At 43.3% G+C, this 27915-nt stretch overlaps 1 protein-coding gene across 1 annotated transcript in view; it reads right to left on the bottom strand.

Moving 5' to 3' along the window:
- Positions 1 to 276: 276 nt before the first annotated feature.
- NAAA (N-acylethanolamine acid amidase) overlaps positions 277 to 27915 on the bottom strand; it is a 67391-nt gene continuing 39752 nt past the window's right edge. Inside the window, exons 4-11 of the mRNA XM_040417953.1 lie at positions 26522 to 26612; positions 24368 to 24450; positions 14421 to 14593; positions 14021 to 14083; positions 12327 to 12393; positions 9771 to 9799; positions 4817 to 4897; positions 277 to 535 (exon numbers count right to left, since the gene is read on the bottom strand). Of these exons, the coding sequence (XP_040273887.1) occupies positions 4822 to 4897; positions 9771 to 9799; positions 12327 to 12393; positions 14021 to 14083; positions 14421 to 14593; positions 24368 to 24450; positions 26522 to 26612 (582 nt within the window). The 3' untranslated portion in view covers positions 277 to 535; positions 4817 to 4821. The remainder of the gene's footprint in view (positions 536 to 4816; positions 4898 to 9770; positions 9800 to 12326; positions 12394 to 14020; positions 14084 to 14420; positions 14594 to 24367; positions 24451 to 26521; positions 26613 to 27915) is intronic.

The raw sequence follows: 27915 nt of genomic DNA, 5'->3' as shown, positions 1-27915 counted from the left end.
TGAATGGAACAGTTTTTTTATTCTCAAAATTGTGCAACAAAATCTGCAGAGTGTGAAGACATCCTAACCCACAAGTTGATACCTTCAGGGCAGACATGGACAATTGACAGCTGATTCAATAGGCAACAACTGTTCTGCATTTTACCTGTGATAACTTCAACCTTCAAAGAAATCACAGAACAAGAAATTCCAGTTACATTAACACATTTTACATTTGGAGAGGATAAACATTATACAGCACGCTATAAATGCAAAAAAATAGACATGACAGGGTACTAAATTACAGCATCTTTATTTTTCACACAATAGGTAAAAGATACCAAATGAGTGACAATTTTATTAGTTTCTTAGCACCTTAAAAATAATTTGTCACTGCTTCGTCTTGGCTCATATACAATATTTGTGGATTTGTGGTCTACTGAGGTGTGGAAACAGCAGGCTTTAGGTCACTACTTCCTTAGATTTGCTTTTTAGTAGACTGAGGTAAGTTCACATTACAAAAAGTGACTGTTGGTGAATGATCTTCATACTCTAGCTGTAAATGTTATAATAAAATAAATTAGCACTAAAATATATTTTAAAAGCATGTATTAAAAACATCTGTTTAATTTACAATTCAGATAACTATTATTTAGTGCAATACATACGGAGTGTGGTTAGTCAGGACTGTACAACCATAAAATGAAAAGAATATTTAAATGCTAATATATATAAAAATATACACTGCTCAAAAAAATAAAGGGAACACAAAAATAACACATCCTAGATCTGAGTTAATTAAATATTCTTCTGAAATACTTTGTTCTTTACATAGTTGAATGTGCTGACAACAAAATCACACAAAAATAAAAAAATGGAAATCAAATTTTTCAACCCATGGAGGTCTGGATTTGGAGTCACACTCAAAATTAAAGTGAAAAAACACACTACAGGCTGATCCAACTTTGATGTAATGTCCTTAAAACAAGTCAAAATGAGGCTCAGTAGTGTGTGTAGCCTCCACGTGCCTGTATGACCTCCCTACAATGCCTGTGCATGCTCCTGATGAGGTGGCGGACGGTCTCCTGAGGGATCTCCTCCCAGACCTGGACTAAAGCATCTGCCAACTCCTGGACAGTCTGTGGTGCAACGTGACGTTGGTGGATAGAGCGAGACATGATGTCCCAGATGTGCTCAATTGGATTCAGGTCTGGGGAACGGGCGGGCCAGTCCATAGCATCAATGCCTTTGTCTTGCAGGAACTGCTGACACACTCCAGCCACATGAGGTCTAGCATTGTCTTGCATTAGGAGGAACCCAGGGCCAACCGCACCAGCATATGGTCTCACAAGGGGTCTGAGGATCTCATCTCCGTACCTAATGGCAGTCAGGCTACCTCTGGCGAGCACATGGAGGGCTGTGCGGCCCTCCAAAGAAATGCCACCCCACACCATTACTGACCCAATGCCAAACCGGTCATGCTGGAGGATGTTGCAGGCAGCAGAACGTTCTCCACTGCGTCTCCAGACTCTGTCACGTCTGTCACATGTGCTCAGTGTGAACCTGCTTTCATCTGTGAAGAGCACAGGGCGCCAGTGGCGAATTTGCCAATCTTGGTGTTCTCTGGCAAATAGCCAAACGTCCTGCACGGTGTTGGGCTGTAAGCACAACCCCCACCTGTGGACGTTGGGCCCTCATATCACCCTCATGGAGTCTGTTTCTGACCGTTTGAGCAGACACATGCACATTTGTGGCCTGCTGGAGGTCATTTTGCAGGGCTCTGGCAGTGCTCCTCCTGTTCCTCCTTGCACAAAGGCGGAGGTAGCGGTCCTGCTGCTGGGTTGTTGCCCTCCTACGGCCTCCTCCACGTCTCCTGATGTACTGGCCTGTCTCCTGGTAGCGCCTCAATGCTCTGCACACTACGCTGACAGACACAGCAAACCTTCTTGCCACAGCTCTCATTGATGTGCCATCCTGGATAAGCTGCACCACCTGAGCCACTTGTGTGTGTTGTAGACTTCGTCTCATGCTACCACTAGAGTGAAAGCACCGCCAGCATTCAAAAGTGACCAAAACATCAGCCAGGAAGCATAGGAACTGAGAAGTGTTCTGTGGTCACCACCTGCAGAACCACTCCTTTATTGGGGGTGTCTTGCTAATTGCCTATCATTTCCACCTGTTGTCTATCCCATTTGCACAACGGCATGTGAAATTGATTGTCACTCAGTGTTGCTTCCTAAGTGGACAGTTTGATTTCACAGAAGTTTGATTGACTTGGAGTTACATTGTGTTGTTTAAGTGTTCCCTTTATTTTTTTGAGCAATGTATATATTAACCAGGTGGTTTCTGCCAACTAACTGGTTTGACTTAGGGCTAACCCTAAGAGTGTTATCCTGGGGCTTACCTGGTATTCGCCCTTTAACCCCTGTACATGGATTCGGACTTTGCTGCAGGGAAACTATCAGGCCACTACCTCCTGGGATAGTCCCGGTGTGGTCGGCAGCTGACCCACTGGGGTCAGGGACTCCGGTGCATGCACCGGTAGCTCAGGATGCAGAAAATGCACCAAAACGGTAGGTATGTGTGAACAGACACATTTTTGGTAACTTGGAGTCCTGGTTGTACAGAAACAAGAAGACACGGAGAAGCTGGCAGGCAGGGTGGTGATCAGACTCAGGCAAGGCACACAGGCTGGATACTGGGTAGGAGCATGGACAATACAGAAGAACTAGGTAAACAGAATTTAACATTGAAAACTAGAGGTAGTGTAACACATGGGTGTAGCAGGTAAATACTGGAGAACACATAGGAACACAGGTGGGGGTTCATGCAGAGATAATGCAGGTAAGATGCAAGAGAATTAGCTGGTTGAAGGGGTAGCAGATCTCGTGCAAGTGTTGCCTCCACTTCAAAATTACTAGCATGTCGTCTCCTTTGTAGAGTGCAATTACAACTGCTTGTCACATTCAAGTGACTGTATTGTAATTACATTGCACTGCACCACCACTCCTATGATCCACTGAGATGATGCACTAATAACTGTGGAAATAGTGGTTGTACAAGAGTCGCTACCCTTTCAAACAGATGATCAGCAGGAGTGCCAGGAGTCAGACCCATGCCGATCTGATATTGATGACCTATAATGAGGATAGGATAAATGCAGACGGTATCAGCAGCATCTCACATCATCGACTTTTATTTGGACTTCAAAGACAGCCTTTGTCAGGCTTGACAAAGGCTGTATATCAGCCGAAACGTTGCCATGTGTATTGTTGCTTTGAAGTCCAAATAAAAGTCGATGATGTGAGATACTGCTGATACCGTCTGCATTTATCCATATATTACGGCCGTTGGATCCAGGGCCATTGGTGAGGCTGTTCCATCTATCAGGATACATCAACAAGGACCGAGTGGTGCTGCTTCTACATTTTTGTTTATTGCTATAATGAGGATAGGTCATCAATATCCTAGCACTGCATAACCCCTTTACCACATGGGCAATAGTAACAATAAATGCTCACATCACTAAAGGCTGCTGACAGTTACTGTATTACTTCCAACACCCTATACACATGCATGTTTGGCCCAGTGTGCATGTGTTCTCATTGGGGAGAGTGGAATAAGATACTGCAGACACTTTTAGTGGTGGCTTATCTCCCTTGAGAAAAAAAAGGATGGAACACGTGGAAATCCAAAGTTCTGAGTTCTGACCTTTCTTGTCCATAAGGTCTAACATTAGGGGAGAGTAGGGGAACACTCCCATACACATTAGATGTTTGGCCAGTTCTCCTGAAATTGGCATGTTTGGCAGCGTATACCTAATGAGTGGGGCCACCTTAACATTGTCTTTCCATCTTGTGCCAAGATCAGGTGCATTTGGTGCAATTCTGTAATATAATGTTATTATTGCAAATGCTCCATTTAGCCATAAAAGCATTCCATTTATAAACTCAGGTAGCTAGGATTAGCAGTCGACCTGTAGACTTGACAGGCTATAAACCTGTCTGTTATGTCCATACAACAGACTGTCATCAACAAGTCAATTTCTGCTGAAGGGAACGTTTCCTTTATCTGTGGTCTAATCTTTAAAGAAGATACAAATGTGGTGCTTCACTTAAAGGGATTATTCCATGAAATATATTCTACATTTTTCAAAATAGCACCTGGATCGTAATACTTTTGTAACTGCAAGCAATTGAGGACATCCGCTGTACATATATGGCAGAAGTTCGTTCTTTAAAAATCCCACCTACTCTGGAGTGCAGTGGGCACCATAGCTGCCGAGTTTCTGCTGGTTTAAACAGCAGACACCCAGGGTAATGTCTGTGATCGGCGATAACACCAATCACAGATATTTAACACCTCAGATGCAGTGGTCAATTGATTATGTGGCGATCGGGAAAGCCATTCATTCACTGTGGTAGCCTTGGTGGTCTTTTCCTTCTTAGTTTCTACATTGGGTTCATTTATGGTAAGTTTTTAAAAAATAAAGGAAAAACATATTGATCTAGATTTCCCACTAACATGAAGCACAATGTGTCACAAAAAAATACAATTTCAGAATTACTTGAATAAGTAAAGTCATTCCAAAGGTATTCCCACATAAAGTGACACATCAGATTTTCAAAATTAGGTTGGGCCCTGAAGGTGAAAACTGTCTGGGTCCTGAAGGAGATAAGTAGCACTGCATATAGGCAAAAAAATAGCCAGTATGAGTAACAAGACTGCATCAGTAAGTTGCCTGGTATACATTAGAAATACATGTTCCCGCATATGAATCCATGTAACAATACTTTATTAGATTCCTAATAATTGCTATGGATTCCTTAGCACTTACAGTACTTAAACTCCATTTCTTATTTGAGTTTTGTAGTTCTCTGGTGTTGCGGCGCTCATCACTGTTGTATAAATGGTAATTCTAAAAATTAACAAAACACATAAAATTGTTGTTAAACATAATTGCAATTTATTGTTGACTACATACAGTGGACTTCAGTTATAACAGGAACAACTTAAAATTTATCTGTAATTCTGGCATTGCTACAAAAGCTAACCACATCCCATAATTTCACCTAATCCAACTTCCTGTGCACTTATTCTATGTTGTAAAACCACAGCCTAGAAAAATCAAACCCATGCAAATGTCAACAAATCATCATATGTAAAGACGGGTAAAAAAAATCTGCTGCCCTAAGGCTGGCCATACACATGAAAAACTGTTGGTCGATTGTCACCCAACAGTAGTTGTTGGGGCAGAGTTGGGAGTGGAGATGAACAAATTTCTTCAAATTTATTTTGTGTCTGATTCGCTAAATAAAAAAAAAATATTCTATTCAGGTACTAATCGATTCTACCTGAATAAATATGCTTCAATTGCCCTGAAAGTTGGTATATAACGCTCTCCAAGGACCTCTGGACACTAGTATGCTACTCTGGGTTTCTGGGCAATATATATAAATACATTGTCTAGGGTGTACACTTTCTCATTATGGATGATGATGGTATTAGACATGCTAATTTGCATATATTTTTCCAAAAACCAAGAGGATCAGTCTCTAGCTAACAATAGTCTAAATGGTCTCCATAACAGAAATAAGTGCCCACTCAGAGGTCCCCCCAAAGCCTCTCAGGTAGAAAAGTCAATTCTGTCTGTTTTGCTATGATAAATGGCTTTGGTCCTGCAAGAGCTATTCACAGATCCGAGGCTGACTTAGCTATTATACTAATTATGCTATGTAAGTGCAATGATTAGAAGGGTATGCTGTAGTTGTGAATCACTCAGCTTTTTCAATCTTTCCAGAAAGAGAGCTGAATTGCACATGTTTTTTTTCACATGTGGATCTCTCTCTTGATTTGATGTTTCAGCTAACGAGACTTGCCAGCTATTCTTGCTCAAAAGAGTACAGCAGTGGTGCCAACGTTCTATAGACATAGTGGTACTCATGCCGGCCTCCCACTTGTAGCATAAAAGGTAATTTATCCCGATATTGGGATCCGTTGATCTCCCCATATAATCGGGAGAGGATGCCCGGGGAAGTGGAGTGGAATTTGCATATGGATTCCATAACACTCAATTCTAGCTATGGGGAAGAGCTTGTTAAGGATGACAGAAAGTGGAATATCTGTTGTTTTCTCCACCTGACTGATATCAATTTGCCGTATAGGATGAAATCATGTAACGTAGTGAGTTTATGTGAGTGCCACCACGTAAATGTAGAGGAGGTTTCTCCTGTGGGGAAAGCTGGATTGGAGAATATAGGTGTCAGCATAGAGGGTTTAGACTGTAGTTTATATTTGAATCTCACTTGGCGCCATAGGAGCAATGAAAAGAAGGTAAAATTAGCTATTTGTTTCATGTGGGCAGGGAGCGAAACTTCAGTCCAAAAGAGGGCTGGCCAAGAAACAGCCGGGAGTAGTGAAGTCTCAAGGGAGATCCATAGAGGTGCAGTAGAGCCTGCTAATATTGGTGCTAGTTGAGCAAGTCTCGCTGGTTTATAGTAAGCTGCTATATTAGGTACAGACATTCCTTCCACTTTTTTATGTAGGAACATAATCTTTTTAGCTATGAGTGGACGCTTATGAGACCAAATAAAAAAAAAGATTGTTTTTTGCAGGGTTTGGACCACATGTTGTGGGACCGGTATCGGGAGGGTTCTGAACAAATGAAGGATTTTAGGGAACAACACCATCTTTATTGCATGTATTCTGCCAATCCAGGATAGGAACGAGTTGTCCCATTTATGCAGATTAGAGTGCAATTGCTTAAAGATGGGGTCGTAGTTAGTTTTGTATAGACCTGACATCCTAGCAAATTGAGTCAAAACTTTCATAAGGTTAGGGAGGGTAGTAAGGGGATTTGTTAGAATCAATAGCAGGTCGTCTGCAAAAAGGCTCAGTTTGGTATGGGAGTAACCTATGGAAATGCCTTTGATATCCGGATTTCTTCTGATGGCTATTGTCAGGGGCTCCATAGCAAAAGCAAATAAGGCGGGGAACACCTATTGATATGTATAGGTGAAATCGTAGTAGAATGGATTTTCAAGGAAACAGTGGGGGTAGAGTATAGGACATCCTCAAACTGTTTAATCAGTGCTTTTTCATAATAAGATTTCGCCTGGTGGTAGCCTCAAACTGTTCAGTGTTTTTTCATAATAACATTTTCCCCTGGTGGTAGCATCAAACTGTTCAATCAGTACTTTTTCATAATAAGATTTTTATTTATTGCGGTGCTTATATCCCCACACAGTACTTTTCTGGAAAAGAGACATGCAAGATAGTCTCCTTTCCAAAAGGAATGGAAAACTGGGTGTCCCATACAAGGAACTCAGATCTTTCTACGTAACTACCTTTTAAAAGAGCTGAACAAAGATTTGCTTGGCTGCATGAGGGCCCTGGTTGGGGTACTATTTTTCCTTATGGAGGACGCCAAATATGCATGAGGAGTATTGCAAGCTGGTCAACGAAAATTAGCACATCTTACATCTACTGGCATCAGAAAGGGCTTAGGAAAGCTAAACTGAATATCTTTCCCAGACACCCAGAGGAGCGTTGCCTGAACTACAATACTCTGCACACATACTACACAGATACATATTGCCCAGAAACCCAGCATAGCATACTAGTCTCTCTTTTAACGAATCACAAAAAATTCTGGTTCCTTCGAATCCTGAACTTTGGAACAAATTCCTAAGGCCCCTTTCACACGGGCGTCACGTTTTGGCTCCGGAGGCGTCCCGGGTGCAATGCAGTAAACCCGCGTGAGTAGGTACGCGATTGAAGTCAGTTTTGACTGCGAATGCGTTCCGTTGTTCAGTTTTTATTACGTGGGTGCAATGTGTTTTGCACGCGCGTGATAAAAAACTGACGGTGGTACCCAGACCCGAACTTCTTCACAGAAGTTCAGGTTTGGGTTCAAGGTTGTGTAGATTGTATTATTTTCCCTTATAACATGGTTATAAGGGAAAATAATAGCATTCTGAATACAGAATGCATAGTACAATAGGGCTGGAGGGGTTAAAAAAAAATAAAACATTTTTTAACTCACCTTAATCCACTTGTTTGCGCAGCCGGCATCTCTTCTGTGTTCATCTGTGAGGAAAAGGACCTGTGGTGACGTCACTACGCTCATCACATGGTCCGTCACATGATCCATCACCATGGTGATGGATCATGTGATGGATCATGTGATGGACCATGTGATGAGCGTACTGGCGTCATCAAAGGTCCTTTTCCTCACAGATGAAGACAGAAGAGATGTCGGCTGCGCGAACAAGTGGATTAAAGTGAGTTAAGTTATTTTATTTATTTTTTAACCCCTCCAGCCCTATTGTACTAAGCATTCTGTATTCAGAATGCTATTATTTTCCCTTATAACCATGTTATAAGGGAAAATAATAAAGATCGGGTCCCCATCCCGATCGTCTCCTAGCAACCGTGCGTGAAAATCGCACCGCATCCGCACTTGCTCGCGGATGCTTGCGATTTTCACGCAGCCCCATTCATTTCTATGGGGCCTGCATTAAGTGAAAAATGCACAAAGAGGAGCATGCTGCGATTTACACGCAACGCACAAGTGATGCGTGAAAATCATTGCTCATGTGCACAGCCCCATAGAAATTCATAGCTCCTGATTCAGTGCGGGTGCAATGCGTTCACCTCACGCATTGCACCCGCGCGGAAATCTCGCCCGTCTGAAAGGGGCCTAACAGGTAGAATCGATTTGTTCATTCTTAGTTGGGAGTCCATCATACACAATAGCTTATGCCCTTTACAAATGTTCTCAATGATTTTGCATATGTGTAACATTTATTGTATTTGCCCTTTATTTCCGTAATGCTTTAATTGTGGCAGTTTTGTTGCAGAAATATCTGTCACTGTAAAATCTATGTAAATGCTGCGGTAACAACCCTATTCAGATGTATAGAACATTTGCAGAAATTTCTGCAGCAACTTTGCCATATGATTTTCCTAAGTGCATATTTTTAACATTTTTCTTTTTCACTATGAATAGTATACTACACTGTTTTTATGTATTTTATGTGTTTGCTACACACATATTATATTACCTGTTGGGCACATGTCAACACGCTTTGCTAAGGTAACTAATACCTTTTGTTTGACATCCTAATTTTTTTATGGCTTCCTACTTACATAGCACTGTAAGTCCCACATTAGGCTATTTTAACACTTGCGCTTGGTGCGGATCCGTCATGGATCTGCATAGACGGATTCGTTCAGATAATACAACCGTCTGCATCCGTTCAGAACGGATCCGTTTGTATTATCTTTAACATAGCCAAGACGGATCCGTCTTGAACACCATTGAAAGTCAATGGAGGACGGATCCGTTTTCTATTGTGCCAGATTGTGTCATAAAAAACGGATCCATCCCCATTGACTTACATTGTGTGTTAGAACGGATCCGTTTGACTCAGCAGCGTTTTGGTGTCCGCCTCCAAAGCGGAATGGTGACTGAACAGAGGCAAACTGATGCATTCTGAGCGGATCTTTTCCATTCATAATGCATTAGGGCAAAACTGATCTGTTTTGGACCGCTTGTGAGAGCCCTGAACATATCTCACAAACGGAAAGCCAAAACGCCAGTGTGAAAGTAGCCTTAAAAACAGTGATGATTTCTCATAGCACGTTTTCTAGAGCTACTTCTTTAAGAAAGACTATGTGGTTCTGTCCTAGGATGCAGGGAGCAGGCAACATGACAATTACAATTATAGTGATGGGTACGATGTTAGCAATAATAGTATTAGAGATAAAAGACCTATTGCAATACATACAAATTCATCACCGGCTTCACCGACAAGACCTGTGGGTTGTAGGAAATACAAACAAATTGTTACACATCATTCCCTTTAATTCCAAGTTTTAATGTCTGACTCCACCCTATATGTACAGTCGTGGCCAAAAGTTTTGAGAATGACACAAATATTAGTTTTCACAAAGTTTGCTGCTAAACTGCTTTTAGATCTTTGTTTCAGTTGTTTCTGTGATGTAGTGAAATATAATTACACGCACTTCATACGTTTCAAAGACTTTTATCGACAATTACATGACATTTATGCAAAGAGTCAGTATTTGCAGTGTTGGCCCTTCTTTTTCAGGACCTCTGCAATTCGACTGGGCATGCTCTCAATCAACTTCTGGGCCAATTCCTGACTGATAGCAACCCATTCTTTCATAATCACGTCTTGGAGTTTGTCAGAATTAGTGGGTTTTTGTTTGTCCACCCGCCTCTTGAGGATTGACCACAAGTTCTCAATGGGATTAAGATCTGGGGAGTTTCCAGGCCATGGACCCAAAATGTCAACGTTTTGGTCCCCAAGCCACTTAGTTATCACTTTTGCCTTATGGCACGGTGCTCCATCGTGCTGGAAAATGCATTGTTCTTCACCAAACTGTTGTTGGATTGTTGGAAGAAGTTGCTGTTGGAGGGTGTTTTGGTACCATTCTTTATTCATGGCTGTGTTTTTGGGCAAAATTGTGAGTGAGCCCACTCCCTTGGATGAGAAGCAACCCCACACATGAATGGTCTCAGGATGCTTTACTGTTGGCATGACACAGGACTGATGGTAGCGCTCACCTTTTCTTCTCCGGACAAGCCTTTTTCCAGATGCCCCAAACAATCGGAAAGAGGCTTCATCGGAGAATATGACTTTGCCCCAGTCCTCAGCAGTCCATTCACCAAACTTTATGCAGAAGATCAATCTGTCCCTGATGTTTTTTTTGGAGAGAAGTGGCTTCTTTGCTGCCCTTCTTGACACCAGGCCATCTTCCAAAAGTCTTCGCCTCACTGTGCGTGCAGATGCGCTCACACCTGCCTGCTGCCATTCCTGAGCAAGCTCTGCACTGGTGGCACTCCGATCCCGCAGCTGAATCCTCTTTAGGAGATGATCCTGGCGCTTGCTGGACTTTCTTGGACGCCCTGAAGCCTTCTTAACAAGAATTGAACCTCTTTCCTTGAAGTTCTTGATGATCCTATAAATTGTTGATTGAGGTGCAATCTTAGTAGCCACAATATCCTTGCCTGTGAAGCCATTTTTATGCAACGCAATGAGGCTGCATGGGTTTCTTTGCAGGTCACCATGGTTAACAATGGAAGAACAATGATTTCAAGCATCACCCTCCTTTTAACATGTCAAGTCTGCCATTTTAACCCAATCAGCCTGACATAATGATCTCCAGCCTTGTGCTCGTCAACATTCTCACCTGAGTTAACAAGACGATTACTGAAATGATCTCAGCAGGTCCTTTAATGACAGCAATGAAATGCAGTGGAAAGGTTTTTTGGGGATTAAGTTAATTTTCATGGCAAAGAAGGACTATGCAATTCATCTGATCACTCTTCATAACATTCTGGAGTATATGCAAATTGCTATTATAAAAACTTAAGCAGCAACTTTTCCAATTTCCAATATTTATGTAATTCTCAAAACTTTTTGCCACGACTGTACATACATATTCAGGGGAGACAGCAGTTTCTATGGTTTTATACACTGCTCTGCTTGTATCTCCAAAATGAGACAAAGAGAGCCGAGAAAAGCTGATGGGGCAAGACTCAACTGAACACTCCTGCCTCTTCTTTTCAGTGAACGTAGGGGGTTTTAGGATCCTGACACTTGCTGATCAAAACATATGACATTTCAAGTTTGTTCAAATGTTAGATAACTGGGTTAGGTGAATTTTCTATAAGGTTGTTGTGTTCTTTATACGTATGTAGCAGGCTAGAAAGATGGTAGCATACTATTTTCCAACAGAGCCGGGATGATGTACCATTTGAAAACACTTAAGCCTGTATTAGACAGGCAGATCAGCAAGCGATTGTTGGGAGCATTCTCTCCCGACAATCTCTAGCTAGCAGAGGAGACCGCTGTTATTACATGCAGCGATTTTCTCTATAGCATGGGGAGGTGTGATCGCTATGCTATTGCTCATCCCCATACTGTCTAGTGTTCTGCTGGTGGCAGATCGCTGTTAGACAGCACGATCTGCCATCGGAATACACTAATTTTTAAGCATGCTTAAAAATCAGAATTGCCCGATGAACGAGCGTTTGCTCGTTCATCGGGTGATCGGCGGCAGTATTACACTGCAAGACAATTGCTAACGAGCATTACAACGAATGCTCGTTAGCGATTATCGGCTGTGGGCACAGTGCCAAATCCGTCCTTTCAGTTTTTCTGCCCCTAGACGGGGCAGGAGAACGGAAGGGCTGAATGGTAATGTGAACGAAGCCTAATACAGATAAAATGTATGACTAACAAGCAGTCTGGACCCAGTACAATACAACTGATTATAACAACTAAACAGACATACAAAGTGATCACCAATCTCACCTTGTATAATGTGTCTATATTGATGTTCGCTTGCCCAGTAGCATTCAGAGCTTTTATAGCTGGAGTCCTGCAACACATACCACAAGGAATGAACAAGTATTACAAAAATAGGAAGACAGGACATAAACTGGAACCTGAACATCTTTCAACTTTTCAAAAGGTTTATTCTGGGAATCATGTTTATACCAATTATCTAGAAGCGCTTTAAATACACGTTTTAAAGGGCATCTGTCATAAGTGACCTCCCTATCTATGTGCATAAACACATAGCTGTGGTTCACCTGATTAAAAAGATGTTTTCCTTTTGTTGATCTGAAGCTCCGTTCCCGAGTTATGATACTTTTTCTTAATATGCATATTAGGCCTTTGGTACAATAAGAGCATCACCATTGTTCTTTTTGCATCCAAATTCCACTTCTTTATGTGGTCAGCCCCTCCCTCGCTGCTTTGATTGATAGGGCCAGGAGTGACAAAGCACAGAGAGAGGGGCTGACCACAGAAATGAGTGGATCTTGGGTTAAAAAAGTTAAAACGGTGACACCCTCATTGCACCAAAGGCCTAATCTGCATATTAAGAAAAACATCGACGGAGCCTCGGATTACCAAAAGAAAAACAGTGTTTAATGAGGTGAACTACACTTATCTGTCCATGCAGGCAGTCTGACTTGGTGACAAATTCCCTTTGAAGTGATTTACAGTGAGTCTACCAAATGGTAGGACAACTCACAACTTTAAAGACTAGCCTATTTTGGGCCTTCACAACCAAGCTTTTGTTTCTTTTGTCACTATATAGCCACACTTTTTTCTTCTTTTATTGCATTTCAGCATGATTCACTACCATAAACCTTCATTACCACATACATAATTTAAGGTAAACCCCTATCAATCCCACCCAGCCACCCCATGGAAGAGAAGGAAGGGAGAAGAAAAAAAGGTGTAACATTTGTTTTCCCCAAAAACCATACCCATTGCTTTTATATCTGTTCATAAATCCCTTCTATGCACTTATTATAACAAAATATATTTCTTTAAATTTTACTTCTCTGATCCACCACTTCTAACCATTCTCTCTTCATAGGTATTTCAGGATTTAGCCAATATTTCACAATTATCTCGCCTGATTTTATTTTTTGATACAAGTTGTATTCTTCAATGGCACTTTTTTTTTTAGTTTACATATGAATTATTGATTAACTTTTTGAGGGGTAGTAGCTCAATCATTGCTTTCTGGTATTTTTACCCTGTTTACTGTGCTGTATAAATAACACACTCAATTTACTAAGGCTACTTTCACACTAGCGTTAATATTTTCCGGTATTGAGATCCGTCATAGGGAAGGGAGCTGAGACACTTATATACGTGCAGGAGGGCTAGGATTGGTCAGTGAGGTCACATGATCTAACCCATAAAGCACAGGAAGTGATGCAGGGAAGAAGCAGCAAGCATGCTGTGGCCAGGGCTGAAAGGAAACTGTGGAGCGGATCCCAGAACAAACAGTACCTACAAGGACAGAGCACAGGACTACAGCGGTGAATGGGGACGCACTGGCAGCAGATCACCGCTGAACACGGTGCCCAGGAGAGAAGCAGGGAACAGCGGCGCACAGCAGCCGCTGTTACAGATATTTCATGTCTGAAGATGGAATAGGTGGCATGGTGAGCATTATCTGTTTTCTACTAATTTAAAAATTATACCTTCGGTCATCATCAGGAGGTGGAGTGGTCCAGTGGTCATAGTTTGTCTCTACACGAAACCATCTGCCAAAAAAAGAGAAAGAACTGAAAAGATGGACATAGATTTTCCATTTTGTCACTTCATGTCACTGCACAAAAGTACATCTCAGCCCGGGCTAGGAGATGCTTGAATATGATGCCTTAGGCCAAATCATCATGGATCATGGTCCACAATATTTGGACCATAGAAAACATTTGAATGGACAGTACTGTGTAAAATAACAAAACGAGTAATACTTTACTACTCCCCTGCTGCTTTGCTGCCATAGTCCCCAAGTGTTGTGAGTGTAAAGCCTAACAATTTATAGGAGAACTAGGAATTGCACAATATTTCTTTACAAACTCTACTGAAATCACTCACTCTCCAGTTAAAGGATCCAAAGGCCAGATGTCAGCAGGTCCATTTCTGTTTCTGGTGATCACCAATCCCTCATGTGACTGTGTGCCAGCCATAATATAATATGTCTCAGCAATGATTGGTGTCTTGGAGAGTCGCATAGCCGCAGTCTCAAAATCTTTGTCACCATTCAATGCCTGGCAATAAATGATGTGCAATGAATATATAACAAACATAAATGAATAAGTAAACCCCACCAGTGATAAAGCTAAAAAGGTCTACTTTGCTCATAAAGGGGCTGTCCTGTTAGGACAACCCCTGCTTAGAATAATGCCACACCAGTAATGGATTGATCATAACAGGCCCAGGTTTCAGATTGTCCATGAGGCCACTAAAGGGGTTTTCACATAAACATAATCCATAATATCGGGGTCTATAGGGGACTGCTGAGACCTTCATGATCCTGACGGTTCCTTGACCACGGTGTGGTCGTGTCACGGTTGAGATCCAGTACCTTTCAGCTGTACAGGACCCAGTGCACTCTAATTTAAACTAATGCAGACTCAGTGGCGGATCCAGATTGTTTTGTGGCGGCGGACAAAAAATTATGTGGTGCTTATGGATGACACACTGTTATGGGGGCATCTGTGGATGACACACTGTAGGGATGACACACTGTTATGGGGGCATCTGTGGGGATGACACTGTTATGGGGGCATCTGTGGGGATGACACACTGTTATGGGGGCATCTGTGGGGATGACATTGTTATGGGCATCTGTGGGGATGACTCTGTTGTGGGGAAGGGGGGGCGGAAAGAGAAGAACTTGTGGAGGGGCCAGGGGTTGTACTGGAGGGAGCCAGACAGTGCCCCCTTCACACAGTATTTATTAACCCCTTTCAGCAGTCCCCTGAGAGGTTAATAAGTACTGTGAATTGGGGACTGCTGAAAGGGGTTAATAACTACTGTGAAGGGCCTTTCACAATAGTTATTAACCCCTCTCAGCAGTCCCCATTGACAGTATTTATTAACCCCTTTCAGCAATCCCTGGCAGCACAGGCCAGTCAGTAGACACTACCTCAGGCTCAGCGCAGCTGCGCTCCTGAGAGTCCACTCCTACTCCTTAGACTGACTGAGTGTGTTCCTCCTGGCACTCCTGCTCGGAGCTGCTCGCCTGCTTCTTCCTTCCACTTCCTGCCACGCCTGCAAACCAGAATTGACTGGTCTGGCGCGAATCTGCAGGCAGATGCAGCGTGTGACGTCAGATGGTCAGTCTGCTCTGCGCAGTGCTAGTGACTGACTACTTGATTCGGATATCATGTGAGTGAGTAATGTATATGGGCGATCACGATCGGAAGCCCTCTCTCTCACTATATCATTTCTCGGGGGGTGGGGGGACCTGCAATGTTTAGTTGGTCCTTGCAGCTGACAATGGGATCTGAGTACTAGAGTCCACTTAGGCTACTTTGACACTGGTGTTTTGGCTTACCGTTTGGGAGATCCGTTCAGGGCTCTCACAAGCGGTCCAAAACGGATCAGTTTTGCCCTAATGCATTCTGAATGGAAAAGGATCCGCTCAGAATGTATCAGTTTGGCTCTGTTTGCCTCCGTTCCATCTCCATTCCGCTTTGGAGGCGGACACCAAAACGCTGCTTGCAGCGTTTTGGTGTCCGTCTGACGAAACTGAGCCAAACGGATCCATCCTGACACACAATGTAAGTCAATGGGGACGGATCCGTTTTCTATGACACAATAGAAAACGGATCCGTCCTCCATTGACTTTCAATTGTGTTCAAGACGGATCCGTCTTGGCTATGTTGAAAAATAATAAAAACGCATCCGGATGCAGACGTTTGTATTATCTGAACGGATCCGTCTGTGCAGATCCATGACGGATCTGCACCAAATGCGAGTGTGAAAGTAGCCTTAACCACCTCAGCTCCCCTAGCTTAAACCCCCTTAATGACCAGACCACTTTTTACACTTCTGACCTACTCTACTTTCACGGTTTATTGCTCGGTCATACAACTTACCACCCAAATGAATTTTACCTCCTTTTCTTCTCACTAATAGAGCTTTCATTTGGTGGTATTTCATTGCTGCTGACGTTTTTACTTTTTTTGATATTAATCGAAATTGACCGAAATTTTTGCAAAAAAATGTAATTTTTCACTTTCTGTTGTAAAATTTTTCAAATAAAACTACATTTCTACATAAATTTTTCTCTAAATTTATTGTTCTACATGTCTTTGATTAAAAAAAAAACCAATAAGTGTATATTTATTGGTTTGGGTAAAAGTTATAGTGTTTACAAACTATGGTGCAAAAATGTGAATTTACGCACTTTGACTTTCTGAGCACCTGTCATGTTTCCTGAGGTTCTACAATGCCCAGACAGTAGAAACACCCCACAAATGACCCCATTTCGGAAAGTAGACACCCTAAGGTATTCGCTGATGGGCATAGTGAGTTCATGGAAGTTTTTATTTTTTGTCACAAGTTAGCAGAAAATTATTATTTTTATTTTTTTCTTACAAAGTCTCATATTCCACTAACTTGTGACAAAAAATAAAATTTTACATGAACTCACCATACCCCTCACGGAATACCTTGGGGTGTCTTCTTTCTAAAATGGGGTCACTTGTGGGGTATTTATACTGCCCTTGCATTTTAGGGGCCCTAAAGTGTGAGAAGTAGTTTGGAATCCAAATGCATAAAAATGCCCTGTGAAATCGTAGAGATTCTCATTGGAATTTGGGCCCCTTTGCGCACCTAGGCTGCAAAAAAGTGTCACACATGTGGTATCGCCGTACTCAGAAGAAGTAGGGCAATGTGTTTTGAGGTGTATTTTTACATATATCCATGCTGGGTGAGATAAATATCTCTGTAAAAGACAACTTTTCCCATTTTTTTATACAAAGTTGTCATTTTACAGAGGTTTTCTTTTACTGATGACCTATACTCCAGACAGGTCATCAGTACCTGATTGGTGGGAGTCTGACACTCGGGATAGGTCATGAGTATAAATATCTCAAAAAACCCCTTTAATGTTTCAAAGAAATTATCCTCCTTTTTTGCATCCTCTCTGGAAAAAAATGGCAGCAGTGACTGTCTTACATGAGACCCACTTCGGTGTGAATCAAATACAAATACCTAAGATGACAGATTTCTGGATATTTATCATAGCATCTCTCCAGACTCCAAGATGAAAAGCGCATCTATTTTCATCTTCAGTTCCACTACATGGGAATACAGTATTTTCCGGCGTATAAGACGACTTTCTAACACTAGAAATAATTTTCAAAAGTCGGGGGTTGTCTTATATGCCGGGTATACTCAGATCCGATGGTATATTCTAACCCCCAGGGATTCCCATGGTGACGGGGACGCTTGCCTGGGGGTTAGAATATACCTTCGGATCTGAGTTTTCACGATCTCAGTTAGATCGTGAAAACTCAAATCCGGTGGAATATTCTAACCCCCAGGTGTCCCCATTGTGACGGGGACGCTTGCCTGGGGGTTAGAATATACAGGGCCACGACGCTCACAGGAGTACATTTATAAACTGTAAACGGTAACTTTAATCATCGCTCATCTGTTTACTAGGATACCTTACTCTCAGCTCCGGTAACAGCAGGCAGTGCGGGCGGCACTCACTTACTGATGTCACGTGCCTGCTCCTCCGACTAGGCGGCGCAGGAGCGTAACGTCAGTGAGTGAGCGCCACCCGCACTGCCTGCTGTTACCGGAGCTGAGAGTAAGGTATCCTAGTAAACAGATGAGCGATGATTAAAGTTAAAGTTACCGATTACAGTTTATAAATGTACTCCTGTGAGCGTCGGGGAGGGGGATCTGTGGATGGCATTGTTTAGGGGAGGGGAATCTGTGGATGGCACTGTTTAGGGGAGGGGATCTGTGGATGGCACGGTTTAGGGGAGGGGGATCTGTGGATGGCATGGTTTAGGGGAGGGGGGATCTGTGGTTGGCACTGTTTAGGGGAGGGGGATCTGTGGATGGCACTGTTATGGGAAGGGGGATCTGTGGATGGCACTGTTATGGGAAGGGGGATCTGTGGATGACATATAGCATAAGATGCTATATAGTGTCATCCATAGACCCCCCCATAGCAGTGTCATCCACTGATCCCCCTCCCCATAACAGTGCCATCCACAGATCCCCCTCCCATAACAGTGCCATCCACAGATCCCAGTCAGTTCCCTGGACTGGAGAAGATCGTCTTGAAGACTGGGCATTCGGGGTAATCTTATACGGCGAGTATAGCCCAAAACCTTTATTTTAAATGGAAAAGTTGGGGCTCGTCTTATACGCCGGAAAATACAGTATATGGAATCTCACAGTGATGGCAAGGGTGCATACTTTGTTTAACCCTTTCAACCCCAGGCCAGTTTTCACCTTCCTGCCCAGGCCATTTTTTGCAAATCTGACATGTGTCACTTTATGTGGTAATAACTTTAAAACACTTTTACTTATCCAGGCCATTCTGAGATTGTTTTCTCATCACATATTGTACTTTATGAAAGTGGTAAAATTGAGTCAAAACATTAAATTTTTATTTTATTTTTTTACAATTTTTTTTTTATTAGTATTGCGACATGATCTTTAAAAACAGTATAGTATCATCCAAAATACAGCACAGATTACAATTTCCATATTCGTTACATTGCCGTCCGAGATAAATCATATGCCACATACAATAAATGACACATTAATGTTGATACATTCCAGCACAATACATTTTTTATTTTAGTCCCCTCCCATTCCCCTCCCCCCCTTATATAGTCAGCAATAATAATAAAAATAAAACAAATACAGAACTTGAAAGGAAACTTAAATCTCTCTGGGCTTCCTACTTACTCCCCTCGATCTCTAACCCTTGGTCGTGATATGTCATATACTCATCCGTCCCACCCTTTCCTAAGTCACTAGCGACCACAGACCTTAAGCCTCCCCAGCTGTCCCTTGATATCCTCCTGCAGGTACCAGACTGTTAGTGTAAAGGGCTCCATTGCCACAGATGTCTCTGCCTCCTCCATGTAATTCAACATGAACTTTTTCCAAATTTTATACAACTTTTTCCCAGCTGTCTCCTTTTTACCAATAGCTTCCAGCCATTCCAAATGAAACATATGGCGTAAACGCCTCAATAGCTCTTCTTTTGATGGGACCCTTGACTCCAGCCAGGTAGATAGCAGGCACCTTTTAGCCTCTAAGACTATCCTGTGCCCCATTGCTGTGAGGCCCTTTTTCAATCCACTTCCCCCCTCAGTCAGCTCCTCCTGAGCTTCAGCATGTAATATTGCTACTTGAATAGTAAGTTCTTCCCTATAACTGCTACCATCCCGTAGAACCTGACCCACAATCTTCCAGTATTCCTCCAGTTTTGTACAACTCCACAAACCGTGTAGAAGGTCAGTTTTAGGTATAGAGCATTTTGGACACACTACCATCCTATCTGGTTTTGCACCAGTTACTGGCAGATCAAATCCATACAGTGCTTGGTGAATGATTTTTAAATCATTTAACACTGCTTTATGTAGGGCTGCTATGCTATCCTAACAGTCTGTTGTACCTCTACAAGGTCCAATTTGTTCCCCCATCTCTTAAACAATCCCTGGGAAACAGAATCTTCCCAAAGGGACCGCAAACTGCTATACAGATGCGATATGGAATGTCTGTTATTGGATACCAGAAATGAATCAAATTTATTCCGGTGCCATTCGCCAGCCAAGCTAAGAGCTAGGCTTCTACAATAATTTCTGATCTGCAGATATGGGAACAAATTCGATCCAGTCAGGCCCCATCTACTCTCCAGTTCTTGTAGAGTCGCCCACCTGGCTTCCTGGCTATGAAACAAATCACCTACCCTCCTAATTCCCTTAGACTCCCAACCCTGGAATGACCTTTCAGATATCCCTGGTAGAAAGGCTGGGTTATATGAATAGGGAGATGTTTCGAGATCTGATATGGTAAGTTATATAGTTTTCTGATATTTTTCCACGTTATAATAGAGTCCCTCAAAATTAGCGAACACCTAGCCAAGTGAGGTAATTTCGAAAGTTTGGTATGTACTAGAGCTCTCAAGTCCCAGGGTGCCGCCAGTTGTTTTTCCAACCTCAGATTAGAATAATGAGATGTCCCATTGAACCAATCTATTAGATGTCTACTCAAACAAGCTAAATTGTAACCCCTGATATCTGGAACATTTAGCCCTCCATTTTCCCTCCTCAATTTTAGTTTCCGCAGTGAGACTCTTGATTTCCTGCCATTCCAAATGAAGCTTGTGAAACTCCTCTCTAGGCCCCTCACATCTACATGGCGCAGGAGTACCGGTATAGTCTGGAGTGGGTACAGCAGTTTTGACATTGCCATAATTTTAATTAAATGACACCTGCCCATCAATGACAACGGCAGTTTTTGCCATCTAGCGAGGTTTTCTTTAATGTTATGAATTAAAGGTGGGTAGTTTAACTGATAGAGTGCGGTGTCCTTCCGATTTTTATACCTAGATATTTGATTTGGGATTTAATTAGAGAAACGTCAACACCCTTGCTACCGGCTGCATCTTGATGTGTCCTCTGGTCAAGCGGTAAAAGTTCGCATTTTGAGGCGTTCACTTTATACCCTGAATACTTCCCGAAGCTCTCCAAGGCCTCGAAAATTCTATCGACCTGCTCATGTGGTTTTGACATGAACAGAATAATATCATCGGCAAATAGTGCCGCTTTTATTTTTGTCTTACCTACCCTAATCCCCTCGAATAAATCAGATTTGCAGAGTTCTCTAGCCAGGGGTTCAAGTGCTAGATAATGGGGATAGTGGGCACCCCTGCCGGGTCCCCTTTTGCAGATCAAACGGTTTGGACAAATATCCCTGCGTAAAGACCCTTGCCTGTGGCCTATGATACATCTGCGACAGAACCACCCTAAAGGCGCCAGTGATTTCCATTCTATCGAGGACCGCCTCCAGCCATGCCCACCTGACATTATCGAACGCTTTTTCGGCATCTAGTGTGAGCATGGCTGGTGACTCCACCCCCCACTGGTTCATGTTGCACTCTGTCCAGAACCGCAAGTACTGTTCTGATATTTGTCACCGCAGCTCGCCCCTGGACAAACCCCACCTGTTCCTGACTCTTCCAGGCATTCTTCTAATCTTCCTCTGTCGACACACCACAAAATCCTTAACCTACTACATTCAACCAATTGACAGATGTTTGGAGAACTATACACCTCATCATCTGGGGCTTTATTTTTAACAGAGATGAGCAAATTTCTTGAAGTTTCTTTTCGTGTCCTCCGATTCGTCAATTTTTTTTTTACATTTAATTTGCGCCTGAATCTATTCTACACGAATCAAAGGCGCTCCAATTGCCCTGAAAATTGGTATATAAGATCCTCCAGTCTTCTACAAAATTTTGCTCTTTCACTCCTCCTTCCCCTCTGCCACTTGATCGCAATGAGAGCAATAACAAATAATGTCAGTGACATGCTGTCCCGGACACAACAGAGGTTGGCGCCTTTTTTATAGTGTGCAAGTACAGCCACCACTGATGGATTGCAGGGTGGTCGTAACCCCTGGAGTATAATGTGATGGAAAAATGAATCAAGCCAGCAAAGGAAGCAATATGGATAATCACAATACATTAGTGAGTGCCTTGTATTAACTTTCTCTACATGATAAATGCCATTTGGACAATCCATGCAACAAATATCAGACAAGCAAGGCTACTGGTCTAGATGTCTTGACATATTATAAACAGTTCAGGAAGTGGTTTACAAACTACTTTCCAAATGGTACAATGTTCCCTCCAAATTTCATGCCTTATTACCTTTAGTTTGTCCTCTCTGTTGGAGATGTGGATCTTATGAAGGTACATTACTTCATATTTTCTAGAACAGTTTGGTGTTGGCTACAGGGCCGGCGCCACCCATAAGCAGAGTAGGCCACCGCGTAGAGCACACTCTGCCTGGGGGCGCCGGCGCTCTGGAGTCCGAATCCCGACTAGCCGCCGCCCGCGCCACGCCCCCTACTTGTGATCCATCTCTGACATCATCTCCTGCGGCTGCTTGACTCCTTCTGTTCGTTCCTGTACTTGCTGGCCGGATCATGGATGCACTGCGATCCTGCGCCGGTGTTTTGCCACTTTTCTATACCCGGACAAAAGTCTATACCCGGAAGTGATGTAGCTGCACCGGAAGTCACGCGGACGCATTGGAATCAGCTGGAGGAGGGGGTGTGCGCGCTGCGCAAGCGCATTCTGCTAAAGTATGTTAATCTGGCAGAACGCCCCTGCATTTTCCCAGCCCTCCATTTCTTTACTATCCATCTCTTTTTTTACCATCCATTTCTTTCTTTACTATCAATGGCGGGATTGAGTTAGTTTTAGCAAATGCCGAGCGCAGCGAGGCCGAGCCCGATGCGTGGCGCGCGAAGCAAGCCCGCGAAGGTACAAATTAATGTAGATTACGGGCTCGCAGTGTTCTGCCAGATTACTATACTTTAGCCGAATGCGCTTGCGCAGCGCGCACACCCCCTCCTCCAGCTGATTCCAAAGCATCCACGTGACTTCCGGTGCAGCTACATCACTTCCGGGTAAAGACTTTTGTCCGGGTATAGAAAAGTGGCAGAACACCGGCATAAAATTCTTCAGTCACTTCGGCGCGAGATCCCGCGAGACCGGAGGTCACGGGTCTCGCGGGATCTCGTGCTGATACACATGATCTTATGCAACGTCATATCCGGGACGTCACAACAGGAAGTGACGTGACGACTCAGGGTATTGAAGTATTACGTGGTAGGGAAATATCAATGGACACCGGCGGCAAGTACAGACTAGACTACAGGATCATCAGCGTCAGCGAGCGACACAAGTACGTACGTGGGTGGGGGGGTTTTGGCGGCAATTTCAAATTACATAATGGAGCCTGGCTGGAGGGCAGTGTGACTGTGCACTGTCAGTGGGGGCAGTATTACTTAGTGGAGCACTGGGGGGCAAATTACATAATGGAGGGCGGGTAAAGGGGCGTGGTCAATGGGCGGAGTCAAGGGGTCGGCAAAATTAGCTTTTGCCTAGGGTGGCAAAAATCCTTGCACCAGCCCTGGTTGGCTATCTTCGGTATTACTTTTAAGTTCACAGATTACCCACTCGCTTTTACTCCTACTACCCTATTCTACTTTACTTTAATGGTTCAACATTTAGTCAATGCAAAGCAAGTTTATATCACTGCCCCATAGCACCAAACTGAGGATTCAACAACTGAGCAGTGGCTTGCCAGAATTCAGGAGGTGATGCAAATGGAGGATCTCTATGCCTCTTCCACAGAAGATGGTATCATTGGATCAGTTTTCAAAAGTCCGTGAAATACCAGACAGCTACCGGTATTTCCTAGCATGAGTGTAACTTACTTTCTCTTTGGTTCCCCATGAGTACTCCCTTTGTCTTATTTTTTATTTTTTCCTTCTACTATCTATTTCGTTTTTTGTCTCTCTTCCTGCTCTTGTGCTCATGTCTTTGCCTTACCCTGTCTGTGGTTTTGTCTTGATATGCTGGGGTTTCTGGTTGTTTTTTGCACCACTCCATGTATGACAACAATTCTTACATTAACATTTTGCACAGTAGTGCTGGCCAACGTGCTGGTGATTATGGTGCATTGAATTTGTCAATTTGTCTATTTGTGAAAATGCATAAATATAGATTTTTTTTTTAAAAAGAACGTTTTCTAAGATAAAGCTGTACAAAGGACTTGTGACCTCTCCTGACATGTCTGTACTTGCAGTCCTCCATGTAATATGAACTCTGTGTTGTGCAGTGTAGTTACTAAACCACACATGTCAAGATCTGAATGAAATTTTAAATCCTGATTTATATTATAATTAGTTACATTTTCCTAACAGCAGTGGCTGTAATTCAATGTTTCTGTGCATTAAGAAAAACATGTTTGTGTACTTACATCTCTCATTAACCAGCTGACAGGAGAACTTCTTTCGAAAAAAGCGGCAATTGCATTTTTCCACCAATTCTCACGCCCACGCTCTGAAGTTAAATAATTGATAGCAATTAGATTTACTTTCATAATGAAAATTATAACATTACAGTGTACAGTATATGGGTAAACAATGTTTCTCCATGCGGAGACCGCCAAGTTTGCATAGGGAGTCTTATAGGCTATGCAGTGGTTCCTGGGGCAAAAAGAATGCAAAGACAAAGGATATACAGTAAGCCACACCAGAATCTTCTCCATAAGGGTCCATTCACATGTCCGTAAGTGTTTTGCAGATTTGCAAAACACTGACACCGGCCATGTGCACATGGCCAGCAATATAATAGAAAATGCCTATTCTTGTCCGCTATTGCGGACATGAATAGGACATGTTCTATTTTTATGCGCCCGGAAGTTCGGGACCGCGGAGCTGAAGTGAGGATGCGGACAGCACACTGTGTGCTGTCGGCATCCTTTCTGGCCCCCTGAAAATGAATGGGTGCGCACCTGTTCCGCATAATTGCGGAATGGATCCGGACCATTCACGGACGTCTGAATGGAGCCTAAGGAAAAGTGACCAATCCGCAGACAGCTGATTTGGGGTTTCTGGCACTAAAGAGAAAGTTTTCCTTCATCCAGGAGGAGAACTACTTTGATTTTTACTGTACGTCATATTCACATTTAAACTCCATATTACATTTTACACAAAACGCTAATCTACATAAAGGTTGTAACTTCTCTTGTACTTTGGAGAGTTACAGCCTTGGATAAAGTCCACAATGCAATGCAATTTCTACTGCCATGAACCAGCAAGTCGATGCAAGAGAGTCAGCTCTGTTAAATGTTTCTATATAGAACATCACATCGGTCACATAACACTACCACCAAAAAACCCCTTTGACAGCACGTAATGAGACAAAATTTACCACCAAAGAAAATCACCTTAAGGCTACATGCACACGACCGTGTCCCCCCCCCGTGGCCGTATTGCGGCCTGCATACAGGGGGTCTGCAATACACGGGCACCGGCCGTGTGCATTCCGTATCACGGACCTATTCACTTGAATGGGTCCTCAACCACAGAGATGCGGAACGGAGGCACGGATCGGAACCCCACGGAAGCACTACGGAGTGCTTGCATGGTGTTTCTGGCCGTGCCTCCGCACCACAAAAAAGTAGCGCATGCACTACTTTTTGCGGTGCAGACCGTCGGATGCGGATCGTGGACCCCATTCAAGTGAATGGGTCTGCGATCCGCATGCGGCTGCCCCACGGTCTGTGCCCGTGCATTGCGACGGGCACGGAGCCCTAATGTTCGTGTGCATGTAGCCTAAAATGAGTGGAAATTTAGTTTCCTACACACACACAGTAAACATCTAATGAGAATGAGAAACATTGTTCACAGCTTCTCCTCTATTCTGTATACACAGCACTCAATGAGAGCTGTGTATAGAATACCGACAGTGACGCTGCCTCTATTGTCCACGTGATCTTGTGACTGGTTACACTGTCGCCGAAACTCTGGTACTAGTAGGCTACTGCTAGGTCTAATTACACCCAGCACACAACTGTCACTTGTACTGGGTAGTTTTCCCCTGTAACAGTGGCTGCTCTGCAAAAATCATGTTGCTAGACCAGCAAATAAAAAGGATTGTAGCCATTAGGTTCCATGCACACAACCATATCCGTTTTGTGTTCCGCAAATCCACAAAATACACATGCCATCAGCATTTGTGGATCCATGGTCTGCGTATTATTTTATCCTTCTATGTTTTATTCTTTTATCCTTTTTGCGGAACAGACATATGGATGTGGAAAGCACACTGATGATCCATGTGTTTTCCGCATCCGTATGTCCGATCCGCAAAAGCATAGAATATATCCTATACTTGTCCACAAAATGCGGACTGAGGACCCACTGAAGTCAATGGGTCCACAAAAAATGAGGATGCGACACAGAAAAGTCACGTGCAAGCAGCCTTAAACTGACACATGCAAAAACACATCTAAACTGTGCCTGGTCCTGAAGACCAAAATGACTTTGCTCCTTAACTGGCTAATGTGTGAGCCAAGCATAAAACATACATCTTATGTACAACTTATAAATGTAGCTATATAGTATACCTCTTGCATCGGCAGATACAGTAAACTGATAGGGCCTTTGACCAGTCCACAGACCAACGTAACCCAAAAAGGTTGTTCCTGTGTATACAGTCTACAAAAGAAGACACAATATCTTATCTTTAACAAACTGGAGAACATGGCGTGAAGAACATGAAAATGAGGATAATCTTCTGTCAAATTTAATAATGTCGTGTTCAGTTTGTGTGGTGATACGTAGTATTTTTTGGCGGGCCCAGGGTATGACATTCTGATGAGGGTCAGCAGCAAGAGTGCCCATAAAGCTCAGCCACTGTCAGTCCCATGTAAAAAAGACAGTGAAGTCACTTTCCGCTGGCATTAATCACCTTTTCAGGGTTATTCTTTTTTAGTGATTGCATTTTACTCATTCTGGGCTAAAAATAATTTCAATTGATCCTTATTAAAAATATTGAGCCGTTCTAGGTGGTTGATTCATTCCTCCTGGACGCGCCGGCGCGTCCTCTCGCGATGGCCGAGATTTCCTGTGAACGCGCGCACACAGGCGCGCGCGTTCACAGGAACGGAAGGTAAGAAAGTGGATCTCCAGCCTGCCAGCGGCGATCGTTCGCTGGCAGGCTGGAGATGTGATTTTTTTAACCCCTAACAGGTATATTAGACGCTGTTTTGATAACAGCGTCTAATATACCTGCTACCTGGTCCTCTGGTGGTCCCCTTTGTTTGGATCGACCACCAGAGGACACAGGCAGCTCAGTAATATGTTGCACCAAGCACCACACTACACTACACCCCCCCCCCCGTCACTTATTAACCCCTTATTCACCCTTGATCACTCCTGATCACCACATATAGACTCCCTGATCACCCCCCTGTCATTGATTACCCCCCTGTCATTGATCACCCCCCTGTAAAGCTCCATTTAGACGTCCGCATGATTTTTATGGATCCACTGATAGATGGATCAGATCCGCAAAACGCACACGGACGTCTGAATGGAGCCTTACAGGGGCGTGATCAATGACTGTGGTGATCACCCCATATAGACTCCCTGATCACCCCCCTGTCATTGATTACCCCCCTGTCATTGATCACACCCCTGTAAAGCTCCATTCAGACGTCCGCATGATTTTTACGGATCCACTGATAGATGGATCGGATCCGCAAAACGCACACGGACGTCTGAATGGAGCCTTACAGGGGCGTGATCAATGACTGTGGTGATCACCCCATATAGACTCCCTGATCACACCCCTGTAAAGCTCCATTCAGACGTCCGCATGATTTTTACGGATCCACTGATAGATGGATCGGATCCGCAAAACGCATACGGACATCTGAATGGAGCCTTACAGGGGCATGATCAATGACTGTGGTGATCACCCCATATAGACTCCCTGATCACCCCCCTGTCATTGATT

Source organism: Bufo bufo, chromosome 2 (assembly GCF_905171765.1).
Source record: "Bufo bufo chromosome 2, aBufBuf1.1, whole genome shotgun sequence".
Taxonomy (NCBI): Eukaryota; Metazoa; Chordata; class Amphibia; order Anura; family Bufonidae; genus Bufo; species Bufo bufo.
Note: the sequence above shows the minus strand (reverse complement) of the source record. Positions and strands in the feature narration are given on the sequence as shown.